General features: G+C 44.9%; 1 protein-coding gene across 3 annotated transcripts; it reads right to left on the reverse strand.

The window, feature by feature from the left end:
- Nucleotides 1–1,248: 1,248 nt before the first annotated feature.
- Nucleotides 1,249–15,671, reverse strand: LOC142056196 (UDP-glucuronosyltransferase 2A2-like). 3 transcript variants are annotated; one of them, XM_075090616.1, is made up of 7 exons: nt 15,245–15,671; nt 8,894–9,282; nt 6,812–6,960; nt 5,390–5,521; nt 4,877–4,964; nt 3,918–4,137; nt 1,249–2,681 (listed from the first exon to the last, which is right to left on the reverse strand). In XM_075090616.1, exons 1-7 carry the CDS (start codon nt 15,592–15,594, stop codon nt 2,405–2,407), a joined length of 1,605 nt encoding a protein of 534 aa, XP_074946717.1. In that variant the 5' UTR covers nt 15,595–15,671; the 3' UTR covers nt 1,249–2,404. The 3 variants fall into 3 exon arrangements, with proteins under 3 accessions (XP_074946717.1, XP_074946716.1, XP_074946715.1); XM_075090615.1 differs by lacking the exon at nt 8,894–9,282 and adding an exon at nt 12,386–13,034 and having other exon boundaries at nt 14,866–15,671; XM_075090614.1 differs by lacking the exon at nt 15,245–15,671 and having other exon boundaries at nt 8,894–9,756.
- Nucleotides 15,672–17,135: the final 1,464 nt, after the last annotated feature.

Consider the following 17,135-nt stretch of genomic DNA (forward strand, 5'->3'; position numbering starts at 1 on the left):
CCAGACTCTCCCAATGTCTTTTTTGTAGTGATTACTGCATCACTTGTTGTTTCTCATAAATAGGAAATATTTGAATCTAAATGCCAATGGTAAAACTGTGAAAAAAGAGAAATAAAACTTGTAGTAGAAGTTGTTCACTTTCTCCAGCAATTTCCTAGTTCTCAAAACTTCTATGAGTAGCACTGCCTTGGTGGACTTCTTCATAACCATTCTTTAGTGTCTTCCCATGTAAGAAAGCCAGATTGTAGCATGTGCTTTAAAGGCCTCCAACTCCACAGCGCTAAGTGCTGTAGCCGTTTTCATAAACGGCAATATAGGATTGGCCACGGTGTGGCAGTTGTGGAAACACATGTTTTTTAGGTCTGACAATAATTTGGGCGCTGTATATTTTAGTCTACACAGCTATAGTAAACATCTGCGTGTGCTAAGCAAAAAGTTTGACCTCCCACATGCAAGTATGTTGGGATTTTTTAAACGCTACAGGAAGTTGAACATATGTTTGAGTTCCTCATAACAGTTTACTGTGCACTGAGAGGTTAGCCTATTAGCTGTAGGATTAGATCAGTCTATCAAATTCAGTACACATACTGTGTCCAGTTGGAGAAATGCATCATAGGCAGCCTTCCTTCTTGGATATCTTCCTCTGCTTTATATACAGATTCTAGAAAGAAGAGGACAGGCTTGTTGGTTTTCTTTTTTTATATACTTTTTAAATACAATACTAGATAACCTAAATTCCTCTGATTAAGTTACAGAAAAGCACCTCCTTAAAGTGACTGCAGAGTACTTTCTCTGTCTAACTTTTCCTAGCTATCCTGTTTCCTGTGTCCTTTGTTAGCCCTATCTGACTAGTGTCTATACAGTATGCTAGGAGGCTTGCTGGCCCTTTGGCAAGCAAACTGACATCTCAGGAAATCCTCTACTTGCAGAAGCTGGATGATGGGTACTGTTAGTGATCAAGCTTGGTGGAGCTGTGCCTAGGGACCCTGCTCTATGAACAGTTACAGCAAAACTTTTCAGATCTGGGGCCTGAATGTCATGATGTTCCACTTTCTGTTCACTGTGCATATTTCAATATGCATATTCCTGCATATGATTCCATGATGACCAAAGGAACACTGTACCAGAAGTTATCGTGAAAAGCACTGGTCTTGCTCTAACCCCTCTTTAGTTTGTAAAGTATTCACTTGAGCTTTTGTAAATGTTGTAGTGTGAAGAGATTTAAGCAGACATTGAAACTATTGACAATGCTAATAAGATAGTGTAGTTTAGGGAATTTTATTACATAAACAAATGCAACATGTTTTTTCAGCCTCTTCTGTTAGAAAACAATTCTGTGGCATCCAGAATACAGCAAATACCAGTTAAAATTGGGGCAGGTTCTTTGAGTAAGCTGGCACAGCAGTGGAGTAACCTTATCTAGAACCGGAGGTCTGAACTGGCATCACTTCAGTAGGCTTTTGTCAGTAAGTGCACCTTGAACAATTTCGGGAGTGCTGCATTTACTGCTATGCTTACCCAAGCCAAGAGCAGCATTATTTTCCCTGCAACTTTTCAGGCAAGGCAAGTGACTATTGCACTGTTCCTGCATGTAATGTTACTTCTTTGCAAGTTCCATCTCCAGAGGTTTTCCTGCATTTATCAGTTAGAATGGCTTGGAGGCATTTGGGGGTTAAGATGGGCAAGTTACTGACAGAGGTGGTTTTCACATCCCTATAGTGTTGCAGTTAGAATAATGCCTCTACAGGACTCCAGGCATACAGTGAATAGAAAGGAGAAATGTGTCTCAGAAAAGTAATTTATCTGCTGGCTTTAGGACTCTGGTCTCCCCTCAGCCCCCAAGTAGTGCATTTGTAAAAACGTGATGATACACGCTTCACCAGCCACTTGCAGCTCCCAGTTTTTCATGGTCTGGGCCATGGCACTTTTCAGGAGCTTGTGATCTTCACTATCGAATCTGGAGGGAGCTACTCTGACAGGAGAGGCATTTTGGCATCAAGCCTGGATGACATTATAGGTGAGGAGAGAGTTAAGAGGACTAGTTGCAGATTGAGGGACCCACAGTACCACACATGGGAAGGCTGAATTCATTAAATATGCCAAAATGAATTTGAAAAGTTAGAGCAGCAATTATCATTCTAGGGACCGTGTGTGATCAGCTAACAGGGTCCCAAGGAATAAAGTAACTATAATTCAACCTTATTTAGGCCAGAAGGAATTTGCTGGCTAAGCAAGCAGCTCTGCCCCACAACAGCTTTTAGCATGATCCAGTTCAATGGGGTGCTTCATGATATGCCCAGCTTAATGCGTATCCTAATAATTTTATTCATCAAGGAATGTGCATAAATAAATGCGTTGCTGAATCAGCCTAAGAGAAGAAAACATGCTGATGGGAACAGGATGTCTATTCTTTCTTCCTCTTTGCAATCCTGACACGTTTCCTACAGCAAAATAAGCAGCACTTGACAAGAATGAAGACAGCAGTGGCTGCACAGGTGAACAAGAATGCCAGAACGTCCAGGCAGTGGTACTGGTACCAGGTGAGATGGTGAGCAGCTGGTCTCAAGTGCTTTGCTCCTTTGTGACGCATGACAAATTCAATCCAGAAGACTGCTCTGTCCAGAGGCTTAACTGGCTGGTCATGGTGTATCTTGGATAACCTTAGAGCATTTTCCTTATAGCTGGGGAAAAAAGAAGAAACAAAGGAGGTTTGTCACTGATTCCTGAAACAATCCATTCAGCACCTGGCAGTCCTCTTGAGGAAGGTAGAAAGCCCTGCTTTTACTTTTCATCAGTGCTATTTAGATGTTTTTGGAATTGGCCCAATTTAATCCTATCTGCATAAAATTAGGTTATGAACCGTAATAGAGAAAGCCAATCTTTTGCAAAGAAAAGTTATTCAAAATTATTCCAGATACTCCTTTAAAAAAAAGCAACATGGAAACATTTGCAGCATTTTCTGTTCCAATATAATATAGTGTGCTGGTTTTGGCTGGGATAGTTATTTTCTTTTCACAGTAGCTAGTATGGGGCTATGTTTTGGATGTTTTAGTTACTGCTGAGCAGTGCTTACACAGAGTCAACGCCTTCTCTGCCCCTCACCCCACCCCACCAGCGAGCAGGCTGGGGGTGCACAAGGAGCTGGGAGGGGACACAGCGGGACAGCTGACCCCAACTGACCAAAGGGATATTCCATAGCATATTGCATCATGCTCAGCAGTAAAATGAAGGGGAAGGTTGGCAGGGGGACCGCATGCACTGCATTTCATCTGGGTCTTTGGATGCCTAGTTGTCATCCAGTTTGTTACAGATCACCTCTATGGTGGCTAATTCCCTCACATACTGGATACCTCCATTAATGTTGGTCCATTTACTTTGGGAATTCGCAGTTTCTTCCTTGAAGGGGTACCTGTCCTGCACACTTGACAGGAGTTCCTGCCAAAGACTGAGGACTCCTGCCTTCCTTCTAATCCCTTGTAAATGGTGTTATCCTTAGCAAGGGATCCCAGCTGGTGGGCTTTCTTAGCCTCTAATTCCTGAGTAGTACATACAGTAACCTAAGGATATTGGTTACTGGGGGGTAGGAGAAAAATTGTGGCTACAGACAGAGTAGACATAACAAACTAGAATTGTCACCCACAGCCTCCAGAGGATTTATACTAGCAGAAACTGCTCTGAGCTTTCCAAGAACTATTTTTCTTAAAGAGTTCATAAAATGTATCGTAAGGAACATCAAATTAGTGATCTCTCCTTCCTGAGAAATGCTGATTCTCAGAAATGAAAGATGGCTTTCATCTGAAACACAAACTCCAGCTACTCAGTATTTTTGGTTACCAGAAGAGCCAGCAGAATTTCACACGTCAGCAGCCCAAGATTTTAATAACTTCATCCTACTGTAAGGCAAGAACAAAACTCACGTGGAAGTGTTAATGACCGTGTTCAGTGCTTCAACTAGGTCCTGTGTCTTCAGTGTGCTGAAATCTAGCTCAACTGCAGCTCCCTTTGCCCGCATGTGAGCAATGTTGTCGTGCTGGTCGCCAAACATGGGTATCCCAACCATTGGGATCCCATGATAGATAGCTTCATAGATCCCATTGGTCCCACCATGAGTAATAAAGGCCTTCGTCGAAGGATGGCCTGGAACAGGGAAGGAGAAGCACGTGTAACAGCAGCTGTGGCAGAATGCGTTCACTGGGACATGAGTGCCGCATGCTACCTGGATGAATGCACTGCTAGAGAAGGGAACAGCATTGACCTCTGGATGAACATCAGAGCTTGCAATGCTTAGCTTTCACATATTCATATTTATTTTAGTGCAATGTGTGAGTCAGCATATTCCTCCAGACTAGCCCAGAGTTACTTCAGCCCTTCTGCTGTTGTGCAGTTGTAGTTTTTACGTAGTATCAGGTTCACAACAGCCTCCCCCTGCAGCCTTGCTTTGATCAAGCATTTTGAAGAACAAGCCCTGGAGATTAACTGCAGAGGCCAAATCTAGCTCCAGGGTACATGTCTACTTGGGTATTTACTCCTGCCTACAAGTGGTTCTTAGCCCTTCCAGACCATTGCCACCGAGCTCTGTAAGACAGAGGCTTTTGCTTTAGAGACCCATCTTCATAGCTGAGCTCAAGTTGCTGCCTTCTTGAGCTACTGCTCCCTACTCCCTTCACAGCCTGTCTGTATCTTCCGTGGTTCTTGTACAGCCACTACCTTAAAGCCAAAAGCAGGCTAGGAAATTAAGGCTCCAAGAGCAAACCTCTGTTGCTTAAGCTGCGAGACTTAAGCTGTGGAACAAGTGTTACGTGGTTCTTTTGCCTGAATAAGCCATTTTAGTGGAAAAACCAAGGGCATAATGCATCCCAGATAGAATCAGTCTCACCAAGCAGGTCATTTTGGGGTATCCAGTCATAAATCCTGGTGTTGGAGCCCAAAGCTTCTGGTTTTTTTCCTTTGTACCGCCAGAGGACCTTGAACAAAGGAAGAATAAGATAAACATAGTGCATGTAACATGCCCTTCTGTATTATTATGTGTAATGTAAGGCTTCATCTCAAACCTGTGTACCCTTTCCTAATAATTAAAATAGCTTTGGCTCCAGTTTAGTTCTTTGATTAGTTATTATATACTTCTTATAAAAATCTCATAGAGTGATTTTTATATTTCAGCCTATGGACACACCTCCACGTCATTTGATTCAGAGAAGGGGAAGTGCCAAAACTCCCCATGAGGTGACTCGGCAGTCTGCCTCTCTGCAGAGCCCAGCTTCCCAGCTGTGGCACATCCAGCAGAGATGCAGGTAAAAACCAGGCCAGTCCAAATGTAAAAGGCTCACTGAAGGCAGCAGGAGTGACAAAAAAAGAAGGCAAGTTGTTTTAGACTTGAAAGGAAATTCACCTTTTGTGGAAGCTGGCTGAGGGCTCTGGCAATTACATTGCTTTTCTCATCAGTTAGGTTGTGGACCATTGACCCGAGAGAGAATACCACAATGCCGTGTTCCCCTGAGCTCTGAACAAATTCTTCCATTTCCTAGGAGAGGCAGAAAACATACTAAGGATAATTATGCACTGCATATTACATAGCTTTCTGTGAATAGAGAGCATAACCTTTTTAGCTTATCAAGGAGATGATTGTGCTGTATGAGCACCTCCGCTGACAGAAGGGCATTACAAAGACAGACCTGGCTCTGTGCGAAACAGACAGTTTATCCCCGAGAAGGAGCAGGACAAGTTGAGACAGGTGACAGAAACTTTGTCTTTTTGAAAGCAAGACAAGGAGTTTCAGGATATGTTTCTTTCAGAGCACAAGCAGCAGGAAAGGATCCTGGCACTAGCATGACAGCGCCATACCCTGTGACACCCTCCCTAGCATAGTCAGTCGTGGTTCTGGATTTTCCTGGAACAAGTACTTTGCATTTCATAGCTCTGCAGGAAGGGACAGTGCTGAACTTCAGAGATTCATCAAGCCATTGCTGTCACTTTGTTAGTCAGCCAGTTCTCTATTTCTTGCAATGCAGCACACGTTGCTAAACAGATTTCCTACAAATCAGACCAATAGGTCTTCCCATTCCCTTTTTTAGTTAGTGTCCTATATAATGGAACAATAGCAACCAAAAGAGAATGGTTATCCATTTCCCCAAACTCAACCCCTGCTATAGGGGAGTGGGAAGAGAGTTACACAGTTTCTTTTAGTAGACAACTTGCACTGAAAATACCCTGCCTCCTCTAAGGCTCCTACCGGAGTGATAATCTAGACCAGAGCCTATCATGTTGCCATCATCAGTATCTGGGAGTTTCAAATTCCATCTAAATATCACCAGTCACAGCAGAGCATAGACTGGCGATGCTGAGTATTTTACTCCCTTTAAGATGTCTTAAAATAAGCAACAATAGTAAACGTGTTTATCACTAATGCCTTTCTGCAAGTCTTGAGTCCATTTTGTGTAAAGAATTTGTCCTGTTACAGTGCCTTTTTCCATCAGGTATTTCAATGTTTTCATGGGCTGCAAGTCTGTATCTTAGAATTAAATCTTAGACTTAACTACTCTGAGGTAGCATCTATTTTTCCTAAAACAAACACTGTATTCTTTCCTGCTGACCTCAGCTATCCTCTCTTAAGACAGCAGGCTATAAACCCAGCCCTCAGTTTGCATAAGTACAGACAGATTGCTAAATAGCTTCGTGCTCCCCACCAGCAGCAGAGCATCTTCTTCAAGAATGAGCTTTCTCAGGACATGGCTTGCACAGTTGATCAGGGAGAGAAACAGTTTTTGTTCTGTTGGGCACACAACCAGCCAACAGCAGAACAAAGTCGGAATACCTTTGGTAACGGCTTTGCAGGCTGGCAATGAAGTCCTCCAACGAACTCAAAGTTGGGCAGGAAAGGGCGTGGAAATTCGAAATCCCAGTATGTTCTGATTAACCATATCTCAGCTTTCCCCATCGTCTCACACAGGGTTGTGGGCCTTCCTATGGACAAGGTACAAGGGGTTTACAACACGCATGGGAGTGGTCTTGTTTGTTGTAGATTGCAAAATAGGAGCCTTACCTTTGTATTTTGGCACACCCAGTCAGTGTAGTCTATCAAATCATGCATGAAATAGAAACATAGGCAAATCCAGACCTATTCCTTACCCTGTCCTATGTTCAGCCTTGGGAGGTTGCCACGAAAAAGGCAATACAATCTTTAAAAGGATTTTGAACCTTCAGGATGAATTTAGAGCAGTAAAGTTAAGTGGAAAGCATTTAGTTTCTGTGATACAGAAATGCAATTCTTGTACCGCTGAAAGACTTCGTTCCCTGTGCTTGTAATAGAAACACACTTTGGGGAAGCAAACAGTCACAGAAAATTTAGTTCCAAATAAAAAATGTACTAATCATAAATTGATGATCACCAGTCAGGGAGGAAGAAAGTTTTTAAACAAAGTTCTTGGCATATTTCAAATGGTGACTCAGTGGCTGCTCAGACTGTGACAAAAGACAGGTACAGCCATCCCTAGTTCTCCTGGGGACTGGGTCAGTCCCTTCTAACACATAATGGGAAAATTTGACCAAATCAATAGATGCTTTGAATGTCATTTTCTGCAAAATCCAGTGTATCTAGGAATCCATCTACAGAAAAAAATCCAATGGGTAAAACTGTTTTATAGCTTCCCATTTGGAAAAATTTATGTTCTCAGGTACATGATGCAAGTTGTCTTTGCAGTATTTTCCCCACAAAGTGGAATTGGGGAGTAAAAGGGTTAGAAGTGCTGGTAAATGGTTGTCCAAAGCCAGCCTAATGCAAGCAGGAACCAAGCAAAATAAGCAGCAAGAGAAAAATTATCTGTAGGGCATCTTCTAATACTAGTTGAACAGCTTTACAATTTACACCAGTACTTTTTTTGTTATTTTATTTTAAGTAAAGAGCAATGGGTCAGTTAGTTACAAAGTTACTGGCATGAAAATTAAGCCCACATTACAAGTAGAGTGATATAAAGGTGCAATTAATTCTTACATGGTATTAAAAAAAAAATCAATGCCGGGAGAAGGGACTAGTTTGCAGAGCACAGAGGCATTCTTGGGAAGTGCAGGAAGAGATTGGAGGGTAACAGAATAGATGCCCTTGTGCTTGCTGTTCACTCTTTATCTGCCTAAACGTAGATACTCTGTACAAGATTCAAAGTCCGTTGAACTAAAAGGTCTCTTTAATAGACTTTGAATCAAGCCTGGGTTGTACTAGGTTGGAACAAAATTTCAGGTATGTAGTTTAAGGAGACTATTTCAAACCCTGAATGGCAGATGAAAGGGAAAGGTGATATTCTTAGCATTTATTATTGGAGAATACGGACTCATGCTTAGCATCCTGTACTTCGCAGGGCTGCAAGATGATACCTCCAGGTGATGTATGCAATGTAAATGAAGAGTTCCTTTTTGCTCTGCAGTTGTCCAGAGGCAGCCAGTATTCCCAGTTACAACAGGGTTAACTCCATCCCTGTGTTGTCAATGGGAGCTGTCTCCAGTGCTTTACGCTTAGTTTAGGAATGATTTTGCCCTCCAGTCTCTATCTGCTACTGTCTTAATTGTAGAAGTGCCTGTCATCAAGATGAAGAGGCAACAACTCTCATCTGAAAGCACTAAAATGGCCATACAGCTCACTGCAAGAGTTCGCCAGCAGTGTCATCATTGACAAAAATTAGAACTGTGTGCTCTAAAGATCCTCAAACTAGAGCAAAACTACACTGGTGTCTGTTAGACTAGTCCAGACCTTAAAGGCAAAGCACAGCCTCCATGTGACCAAAACAGGATTACCATCTCTGCTGGCCATTGAGAAAGAGTATTTTGAGGCAACAGCATTGAGCTCCCAAAGCATTCAAAAGGCACAACCTATGCAAGAGCAGAAACCACTCAACAGCTGCCTTACCTAAGACATTGCTGTAGTACCCATCCCATTCATCTTGCCAAAACTTCAAGAAAAATAAGTCTGTGTAAAAGTAGAAGACGAAGTTCTGTAGTCTTTCCACGAAGGACATCTGGTCTGTCAGCCCCATTGTGCTAGCAGGCACATAAGAAGGTGGGGACAGGAGCCTACCGCACAGCCGCTCTGCCACATTCCCAGCAGAGAAACGGAAGCTGTAGACAAAAGGGATTGACAGGATTTCTGCTACGAGCTCCCCACCGACAGACAGTGGGTCAGCGATCAGAACATCAAACTTCATCTGCTGCAGCTTTGCTATCAGCTGAGGGTTCATCACCAAGGTGTCGCAGGTCTGCTTTGACATATTGGTAAAGATCTCCAGGTCCTCTCTGATCCTCCACATGATCTCCAAGGAGAACAGATTAGGGACCTCATTCATCCAGAAATTGAGGAAGTCCTCCATGGTAGCATGTAGGGCCTCCTGGGTAAAGGGGACTTGCAGGACCTCAAAGGTGAAGGGGGAGGAGGTGTCTTGGTAGTTGATGAGCAGATTACTTGAGGGCACCAGCACAGTCACTTCATGACCCCGGAGAACAAGCTCTTCCAGCAGCACTTTCATATTGATCCAGTGACTTGCATCAGTGGGCCAGACAACCACCTTCCCACAAAAGCCGGCACTCCAGCAGCATGCGTAGGCCCAGAGCAGCCAGGGGAGCCTTGGCCCCGTCATCTCAGCAGTCCATGTACAACTCCAGTCTGACTGAGCTGGAAGCAGGTCACTGCTCCAGCATGCAAGCGCTTTAGAGCCAGCCAATAAAAGTGATATCTGCTTGGTGCCAAGCTTGGCAAGAGTACTTGACAGAACAAAAAGCAACACTCATGGGAGGAGTGGGCAAGGAGCAAATCCCGTTCTGGAATCTCAAGCAGATCCACAGCTGATGTCAAAATGATGGCAACTGCTGTTTCTGCTCACTACCAAGTGCACTTGGCAGCTTGTGAGGACCAGAAGCCCTTGCCCTGTGTTGTGGTTTAATCTTGACAAGCAGCTAAGCACCACAGAGCCTCTCACTCCCCCGCAGTAGGAGAGGAAAAGAATTGGAAGGGCAGAAGTGAAGAAAACTCATGGGTTGGGATAGAGACAGCGTAATAGGCAAAAAACAGAAGTAAAACCAAGAAAAACAAGTAATGCAAAAAGAACAGTTACCACCAGCCAAGCACTGCCCAGCCAGTCCTTGAGTAACAGCAGCCCTGCAAACTTCACACACACAAGAGCTTTTTTTGCTAAGCACAACATCACATGGTGTGGAATATCCCTTTGGTCAGTTGGGCTCAGCTCTCCCGGCTGTGTCCCCTCCCAACTGCACCCCCAGCCTGCTCGCTGGGAGAAGCAGTGTGAGAAGTGGAAAAGGCCTTGATGCTGTGTAAGCGCTGCTCAGCAGTGACTAAAGCATCCCTGTGTTATCAACACTGTTTTCATCACAAATACAAAATATAGCCCTGTGCAAGCTACTATGAATAAAATTAATTCTATTCCAGCCAAAATTAGTATACCCTCATACCAGATCTTCAAGGTGAAGATACACATTCCTGTACCAAGCAGGAGCTGAGGCTACGGAAGGCACATGAGCAGCCCATGGGACTTTTTTGACAGCTACAAGATGAATCCCATCGTATCCCTTGACTGCAGCCTAGATTTGCTGCTTTGCCATGTAAGAACCAACCTACCTGTAAAGCTGGTCACAGTTTTTATCTCTTCATTTACTAGGTGCAAAATGTCCTGCAGTAATTCACAACTCATCCACAGGGTGCTCTCGTTCTGTCCTCTCTATAACCAGATGCTGTGGACACACAGCACTGCCACGGGAAGGACACAGTCCTGGTAGAAATTACTCCAGCATCAGGCCACCCCAGGAGGGAAACAGGAGGAGGAGAGAGGCACAGGTTTTGCTCACGTTGCTGCTTCTGTGCCCCCTCTTGGGAAGATGCTGCAAACTGGCATCAGTGTATTTACATAATGTAGTCCAGGACAGGCACTGCCAAGACAAGAGACCTGACTTCTCTTTTTGACTGTATCCTGCAGATATAGTAGAGATGCTTTGTGCTACTGATATGTTCAGGGAAAAGAACAGGCCGCTCCTCTCTCCTGAGCAGAGGGCAAATGAGGCTAGACTGAGTCTAAACAGGGCCTGAGCACTCCTCCAGGGCCTCAGCATCACCACATGAGCTCCCCTTACTAGACTGACAGTGGAGCAAGCAGTCTTTCATCATGCTTCAGCCTCATCACTTGAAAAAGCCTTTAGGTAACTCTAGGAAAGCAGCTAGAATAGTAAGAGCCCTGAGGAAGATTTTCCAAGAAGAAAGAGAAGGTGCATGCATACACTGCAGGAGATGGGACATTGTCCCATTTCTGAGAGATGCTTGCCCCTTCTTTTCACACCTCCTTCAGGACTGGATGCACTCCAGATCAAAGCATATCACAGGGTGGAGAACAGCTAAGCTAACACAGCTAACAAAACAAGTATTGCACATGGAGCCTTAAATGCTAAACTCCACATTTAATAATAAAAAAGACAACCCAAGATCCAAGGAGCTCTGAGGCTTACTCAACAGGAGATCAGCAAACCATGCTTCTGCCCGCACAAGATTTTCTAGTCTCTGTCAAACATGATAAGCCACACAAGTAAACACTCAGCTAGGTACTCTAATAGTAGGACATCTTAACCACTTAGCTCTCTTAGAAGAATTACACCCTACTAGTGAAATATAAATAAAAATACTTAGAGTCTCATATTGAAATAATATCTATTTTATCTGCCCACCAACAGGGCATATATGTTTGCCCTGTTTCCTCTTAAGCATTACAATAATCACTTAAAGCAAAACTGTGAAAATAATTATGCAACTATTATTGAAAAAATAAAAAACTTATAAATAAATATTACTATCTCTTAATATTTCTTTTAGACACTTTCAGAAAAGCAAAGAACTCTGTCTCTGCTGAAGGCCTTATATCACTGCAAACTGGGGCTCAGCTGCCTTTAAAAGACAGAGGAGGCTATTATCTCTCATGTTGATATAAGCTAGCAAGCAAGAAGGTTCCTAGGGCAAAAAGGTAGTATTGTTGTATAGCTTTCCAAAACCATTTTTTATTTCTACTTCAAAAGATTTAATTCAGTAGTAGTATTTGGTGGGTATATAGTATTATTTTGCTGTTCATTGCTATTCTTAGTGTTTGTCATGATTCATCTATGAATATGACTGATGAGCTCTATTCCAAGTAGCTTTAGCACTCTTTTACCTGTCCTAGAGGTATCTGTACTAGTGTACCAGGTCAGGGTTAACAGGCAACGTTTGTACTTGCCTGGATTGTTTGACTTGACACAGGAATTTTGGAGTAAGGAGAGTGAGTTCAGGGCTGTCTTGCACCTGATTTGTGCCTTAACGTCTAAGCTCTGTGTGTACAGCAGATGTAACTTCTGGACGTAAGAGCAGCCTTACCTAAAACATCACTGTAGTATTGGTCCCAGCTTCCCCAGAGAAGGTAATGATACATAATATCCTGCAAAGTGTAGGTGAAGATGTTCTTTAACCTTTCCAGGAAGGACATCCTATCTGTTAGGCGGCTTAGGGTGGCTGGTACGTAGGAAGGAGGTGCTGGGAGTGTCCCACAGAGCCGCTCCACTGTGTTGCCTATGGAGAACCGGATGGTATACACGAAGGGGATACCCAGCTTCTCAGCAAACAGCTCCCCGCTGGGTGCCAGTGGGTCTGCCAAGAGGACATCAAAGTCAGATGCCCTTAGTCTTTCCAGCAGCACCTCATTCTTCAGGACTTCATCACAAATTATTTTGGTTGTGTTCTCCAGCTTGTACACCAGTTGAGCTATCTTATAAAGACTTTCCCAGACAGGTAGTGCTCTCTCCTGGTAAAACCAAAAATAGAAGGCTTCTTCCAGTAAGGCAGCCATCTCCTCTTTGGTGATGGGCACATCAACCGCCTCAAACTGGAAGGGTGCAGGCTGTGTAGGGCTGAGGATGAGGAAGCAGGAAGGCAGCAGTACAGTCACCTCATGGCCCCGGACCACAAGCTCCTGGAGTATGTACTCCATGTTCAGCCAGTGGCTGTTGTCAGCAGGCCAGACCAGCACCTTCCCCCCATACCCCCAGCCCGACACAGCCAGCAGCCACAGCACTACCACCTCCTTCCCAGCCATAGCCTGCCCTGCGTGGCAACGCCTCCGCAGCCTTCCTTCACTGGGAGCAGCAGTGCTCCCAAGCTGGGCTGGGCATGCGTGACGCTATCTTGCTCCAGAGGGCACGGAGCCAAGGTAGCTGGCATGAAATCCAGTCCCAGATAATGGCATGTTTTCCTGAGGAAAAAGGTGACTGGGACCAGCTGGCACCATCTGGTGGTAAATAGCTTGCTGAAGCTGGAAGATGTGCTTCCTCTGGAGCAGCCAGGAGGGCTGTCAGCCCTGGGGGTGGGGGCTCAGTCCGGCAAGGATTGCATCCTGTTGGTCATCCTGGCACTCCTGCTTGTCTAAGACAGTCTCTGTGTTATTTGTTTGGTAGAAGAGGTTACTTTTTCTTCTGGCTTTTCAAAGCACAGTTGGGTATGCAGTGAAGATGTTTACCCACTGTGTGGGCACCCTTTTGCTTGATAAAGCCACTGAGTGTGCATTTACAATGCACTTAAGGTGGTGATCCGGGGCTGCAGCTAAAAAGTTGCATCTCAAAGTGGATGAAACTACACAGCAAGTGACTGCAGTATCAGAGTAGGACTGTCCTCATGTGAACTTGCCTCTTCCAGAGCATTCATCGCCGGAGGCTGGAGTTGGTAGGTGATGGTGTGGGCTGTCCTGCCTGCTGCTAGGTGCCAATTATGCACTATAAGTTGAACCAGAAAAATCTGTTAAACCGCTTTGTGTTCACCCGTCCAATGTGCAATGAAAAAATAATGCAAGTCCTCTTCACTGTACTAAAAAAATCATCATTACTGGGCTTCTGCCCAGCTCTGTTGCACAATGTTTTCCTAATGTTGTTTTACAAGACTTTTGGTATGGCTTCTGTGCTGCCTAGAGCATCCTTTCCAGGAAGAAAATGAGGGTGGTGGAAGCAGTTGGGCTGTGAGAAGCCAAGCTGGGGTACCTCACTTGCTGTGCACATGGCAACAGTTTGCTATACTTGCGGAGTTCTGTAGCATACAGGTGTTTGCAGGCAATTGAAACCTGAGAGATTTGCAAGTGCTCTTCTTCATGAGCTCAGTGTGAGGTTAGTAAAAATGGCGTGTCGATCACATGTGATTACTACTTAAATATTTTTCTACATATTCACTCAAAACAGTCCAGAAGAAAAGCCTACAGAGGAAGCCTTGTTGCTTTCACTGTTTGCCTGTGGGTGGAGGACGTGTTCTAAATACTTGTTTTGTGCAGAGAAGATTGGTTTTATATGACTAGTGACATTAAGGGCAGTCTCTATTACAAAGCCACAGTGCCTTTCAGAGTTGCTTCTGAGGGTGGCAGGGTTGGCTTGTAATTCACCAGCCCCCACCCCCCCACCCCCCTTTGTTATCGTACTCTGCATTAGGAGAACAGCTCTGTTCCTGGCTGCTTTGTGTGCAAGCAGTCACTGGAGGGGGCAGTGTGTAAGCTGAGCTCCCTTGCTGAGGGCCCTATATGGTGTGGAAGTTGTTTCAATCTCCACACTAAAAATAATTATGGGAAAAGTCAAATCCATCAATTGGCATGATCCCTGTCTGAATGCAATGGCATAGCAGCACAACACTCTGACAGGGGAGTGGGTGCAACTGGTGGAGCCTGATGGCTTGTTCACCTTTTCCACACAGGGACATAATGACAAACTTTTTTCTGACCTCTCTCAGACCTTGACTTAGCCACCCTGCCAGGTTCCTAGCTCTGCAGGTCGTAAGGCACGAGGCTGTGTAGTGAGACATAAAGTAGCAGAAGGCTTACCTAAGACCTTGCTATAGTAGATATCCCATTCTCCCCAGTAGCTCTGGAAAACATAGTCTTGCAGGTAGTAAGACACGATGTTTTTTATTCTCTCACTGAAGGACATGCAGTCAGTGAGCTCGGACAGGGCTGCGGGCGCATAAGATGGTGGGGCTGGGATCTTACCACAGTGCCTCTCCACGGTGGATGCCGGGGAGAAGCGCAGTGAGTAGATGAAGGGGACAGCCAGCTTGAGAGCCAGGAGGTCCCCACAGAGGGTCACTGGGTCTGACAGCAGCAGGTCATAGCTAGACCCCCGCAGGTGGGCCATCAGCTCTCGGTTGGTTAGCACTGCGTCGCACATTAGCCTGTTCATCTGGTGCCAGTTTTTGGACAGTTTTCCCAACTCCTTGTAAAACTGCCAGAAGGTCAAGGCGGTTGGCCTGTTATTCAGCCACAGTGCCACTATACCCTCGATCAGGTTCTCAATGGTGTCTTTCTTGAAGGGCACATTATAGACCTCAAACTTCTCCATGGCCTCAGCCCTGGGTTTAATGAAGAGGGAAGCGTTGGATACCAGGATGGTAACGGTGTGCCCACGGCGGATGAGCTCCTGTATAACTACCTTCACGTTCAGCCAGTGGCTGCCTTCCGTTGGCCAGACCAACACGTTCCCGCAGAAGACAGGCCCTAGAAGAGTGACCTGAAAAAGGAGCAGCTGGAAGTATTTCTTAGAGCCGGTGGCTTTTGTGGCCATGGCAGGGTTAAGGGCTGGATAGCCTGGGAGTTTTCCCTTCCAGTTGGAAGTGCTGCACCTCTGCGTTGTGCTTGATGGTTCTTTATTAGCACTCCTAGCAAAAGCAAGAGTTTGCTGTTGCACAGGTGGGGCCTTTAAAAACCCGCGTTTGGTCTCAAGTCTGAAAAGACAGAAAAGGATGTTTGGCGATTCACTTTTCCCTTTCTGCCTTCTACCTTGTTAGTTTCCCCCTGGGGGGGCTCTTTTCCCTGGTTAGCAGGGTAGCAGCAATCCCTGCTGCTGTCAAAGGTCTGCCTTCAAGCTGCTCCCTTTGCACAAGAAGAATTTATTAATTTTTTTTTATACCTTTTGTAGTTTTTCTGGGGAATCCTTACCATGAAATAAAAGCAAATAACAGGGGGTCTCTTCTAGCTGTGTAATTACTGTATCAGTAAATGCTGGTAGATTAAGTATTAGCAAGTAAGTGGCACTGCTGCCAACACTGGAGAAATACTGAGACTTGCTGGAGAATGTATGACCATATCAGATTTTAAAATGCCTGTTTTCAATCACAACAGCTGCAGTATTTGTATACTGTAATGTTTCTGTTACTTATGGCAGGAAACCTACCTGTACCTAAAGATATATTTATCTTATTCTGAGAGTTTCCCAGTTTTGTCCACCTTTCTTTTCAGAAGCAGCACAGGACCTTAATTAGCTGACAGGCAACAGTGCTACAGGGAGCACTTGCTTGAAGATATTGCTAGACTTGGTGCAAGAGACCTGGGCAACACAAGGTGGAGGAACACCTGTGATGGGACTAGCAGTGGCAAATCATACCATAGGCATCCTTCAGCCTCCTCAACCCTTCTACAGCCATGTCCCTACCAGTAAATAATTACTGGCAGTCATGCCCCAGTCCCTGCAGAGAGCTGCTGCCTCTCCAGGCTTCACCATTAATTCAAGTTGGTGCATCCTTACAGAGGAAGGAACTGCAAGCGAGCCAGTCCCCTGGATGCCAGCTCTGATACTTAAATCACCTGTGTTGCTCCCATGAACTAGTGATGCCAGAGGCAGGCCGAGGAAGGAGAGGCCACAGCATACATTTAAGTGGCTGACTTGGAAGTGGCATCCTTTTTCAGGGTGAGATGTTAGAAGTGCTGATGTTTCCCATGCTGAGAGAAGGCAGCAAATCCTTCATTTGGGTGATGATAATGCCAATGATAATATGTAGTTTGTTCTGATATATGACAGGTGGTTTCCGACTGCTCCAAGACAACTCCTAACGCAGGGAGTTCATTGCTACTGTCCGGGGCACATCACCACCAACCTGGTCATGTTGTGGGCTCAGTTCCGGTGTCTAAACATGGGACTGGGCAAAACCCACATCTTCTGGGGTGGCTCTCACTTGAAAGGTCGGCACTGGAGTGTAAGGTGCTATGTCCTGGGAAGAGCTCTTAACCACCAGGAGCCAAAATGACAACTAAAACCCATGCATATAATGATAGGCTCAAACCAATACAATTTGGGGAACAAATGGCATGCAGCAAAATACTCTTACC

This window comes from Phalacrocorax aristotelis, chromosome 4 (assembly GCF_949628215.1).
Source record: "Phalacrocorax aristotelis chromosome 4, bGulAri2.1, whole genome shotgun sequence".
Classification (NCBI taxonomy): Eukaryota; Metazoa; Chordata; class Aves; order Suliformes; family Phalacrocoracidae; genus Phalacrocorax; species Phalacrocorax aristotelis.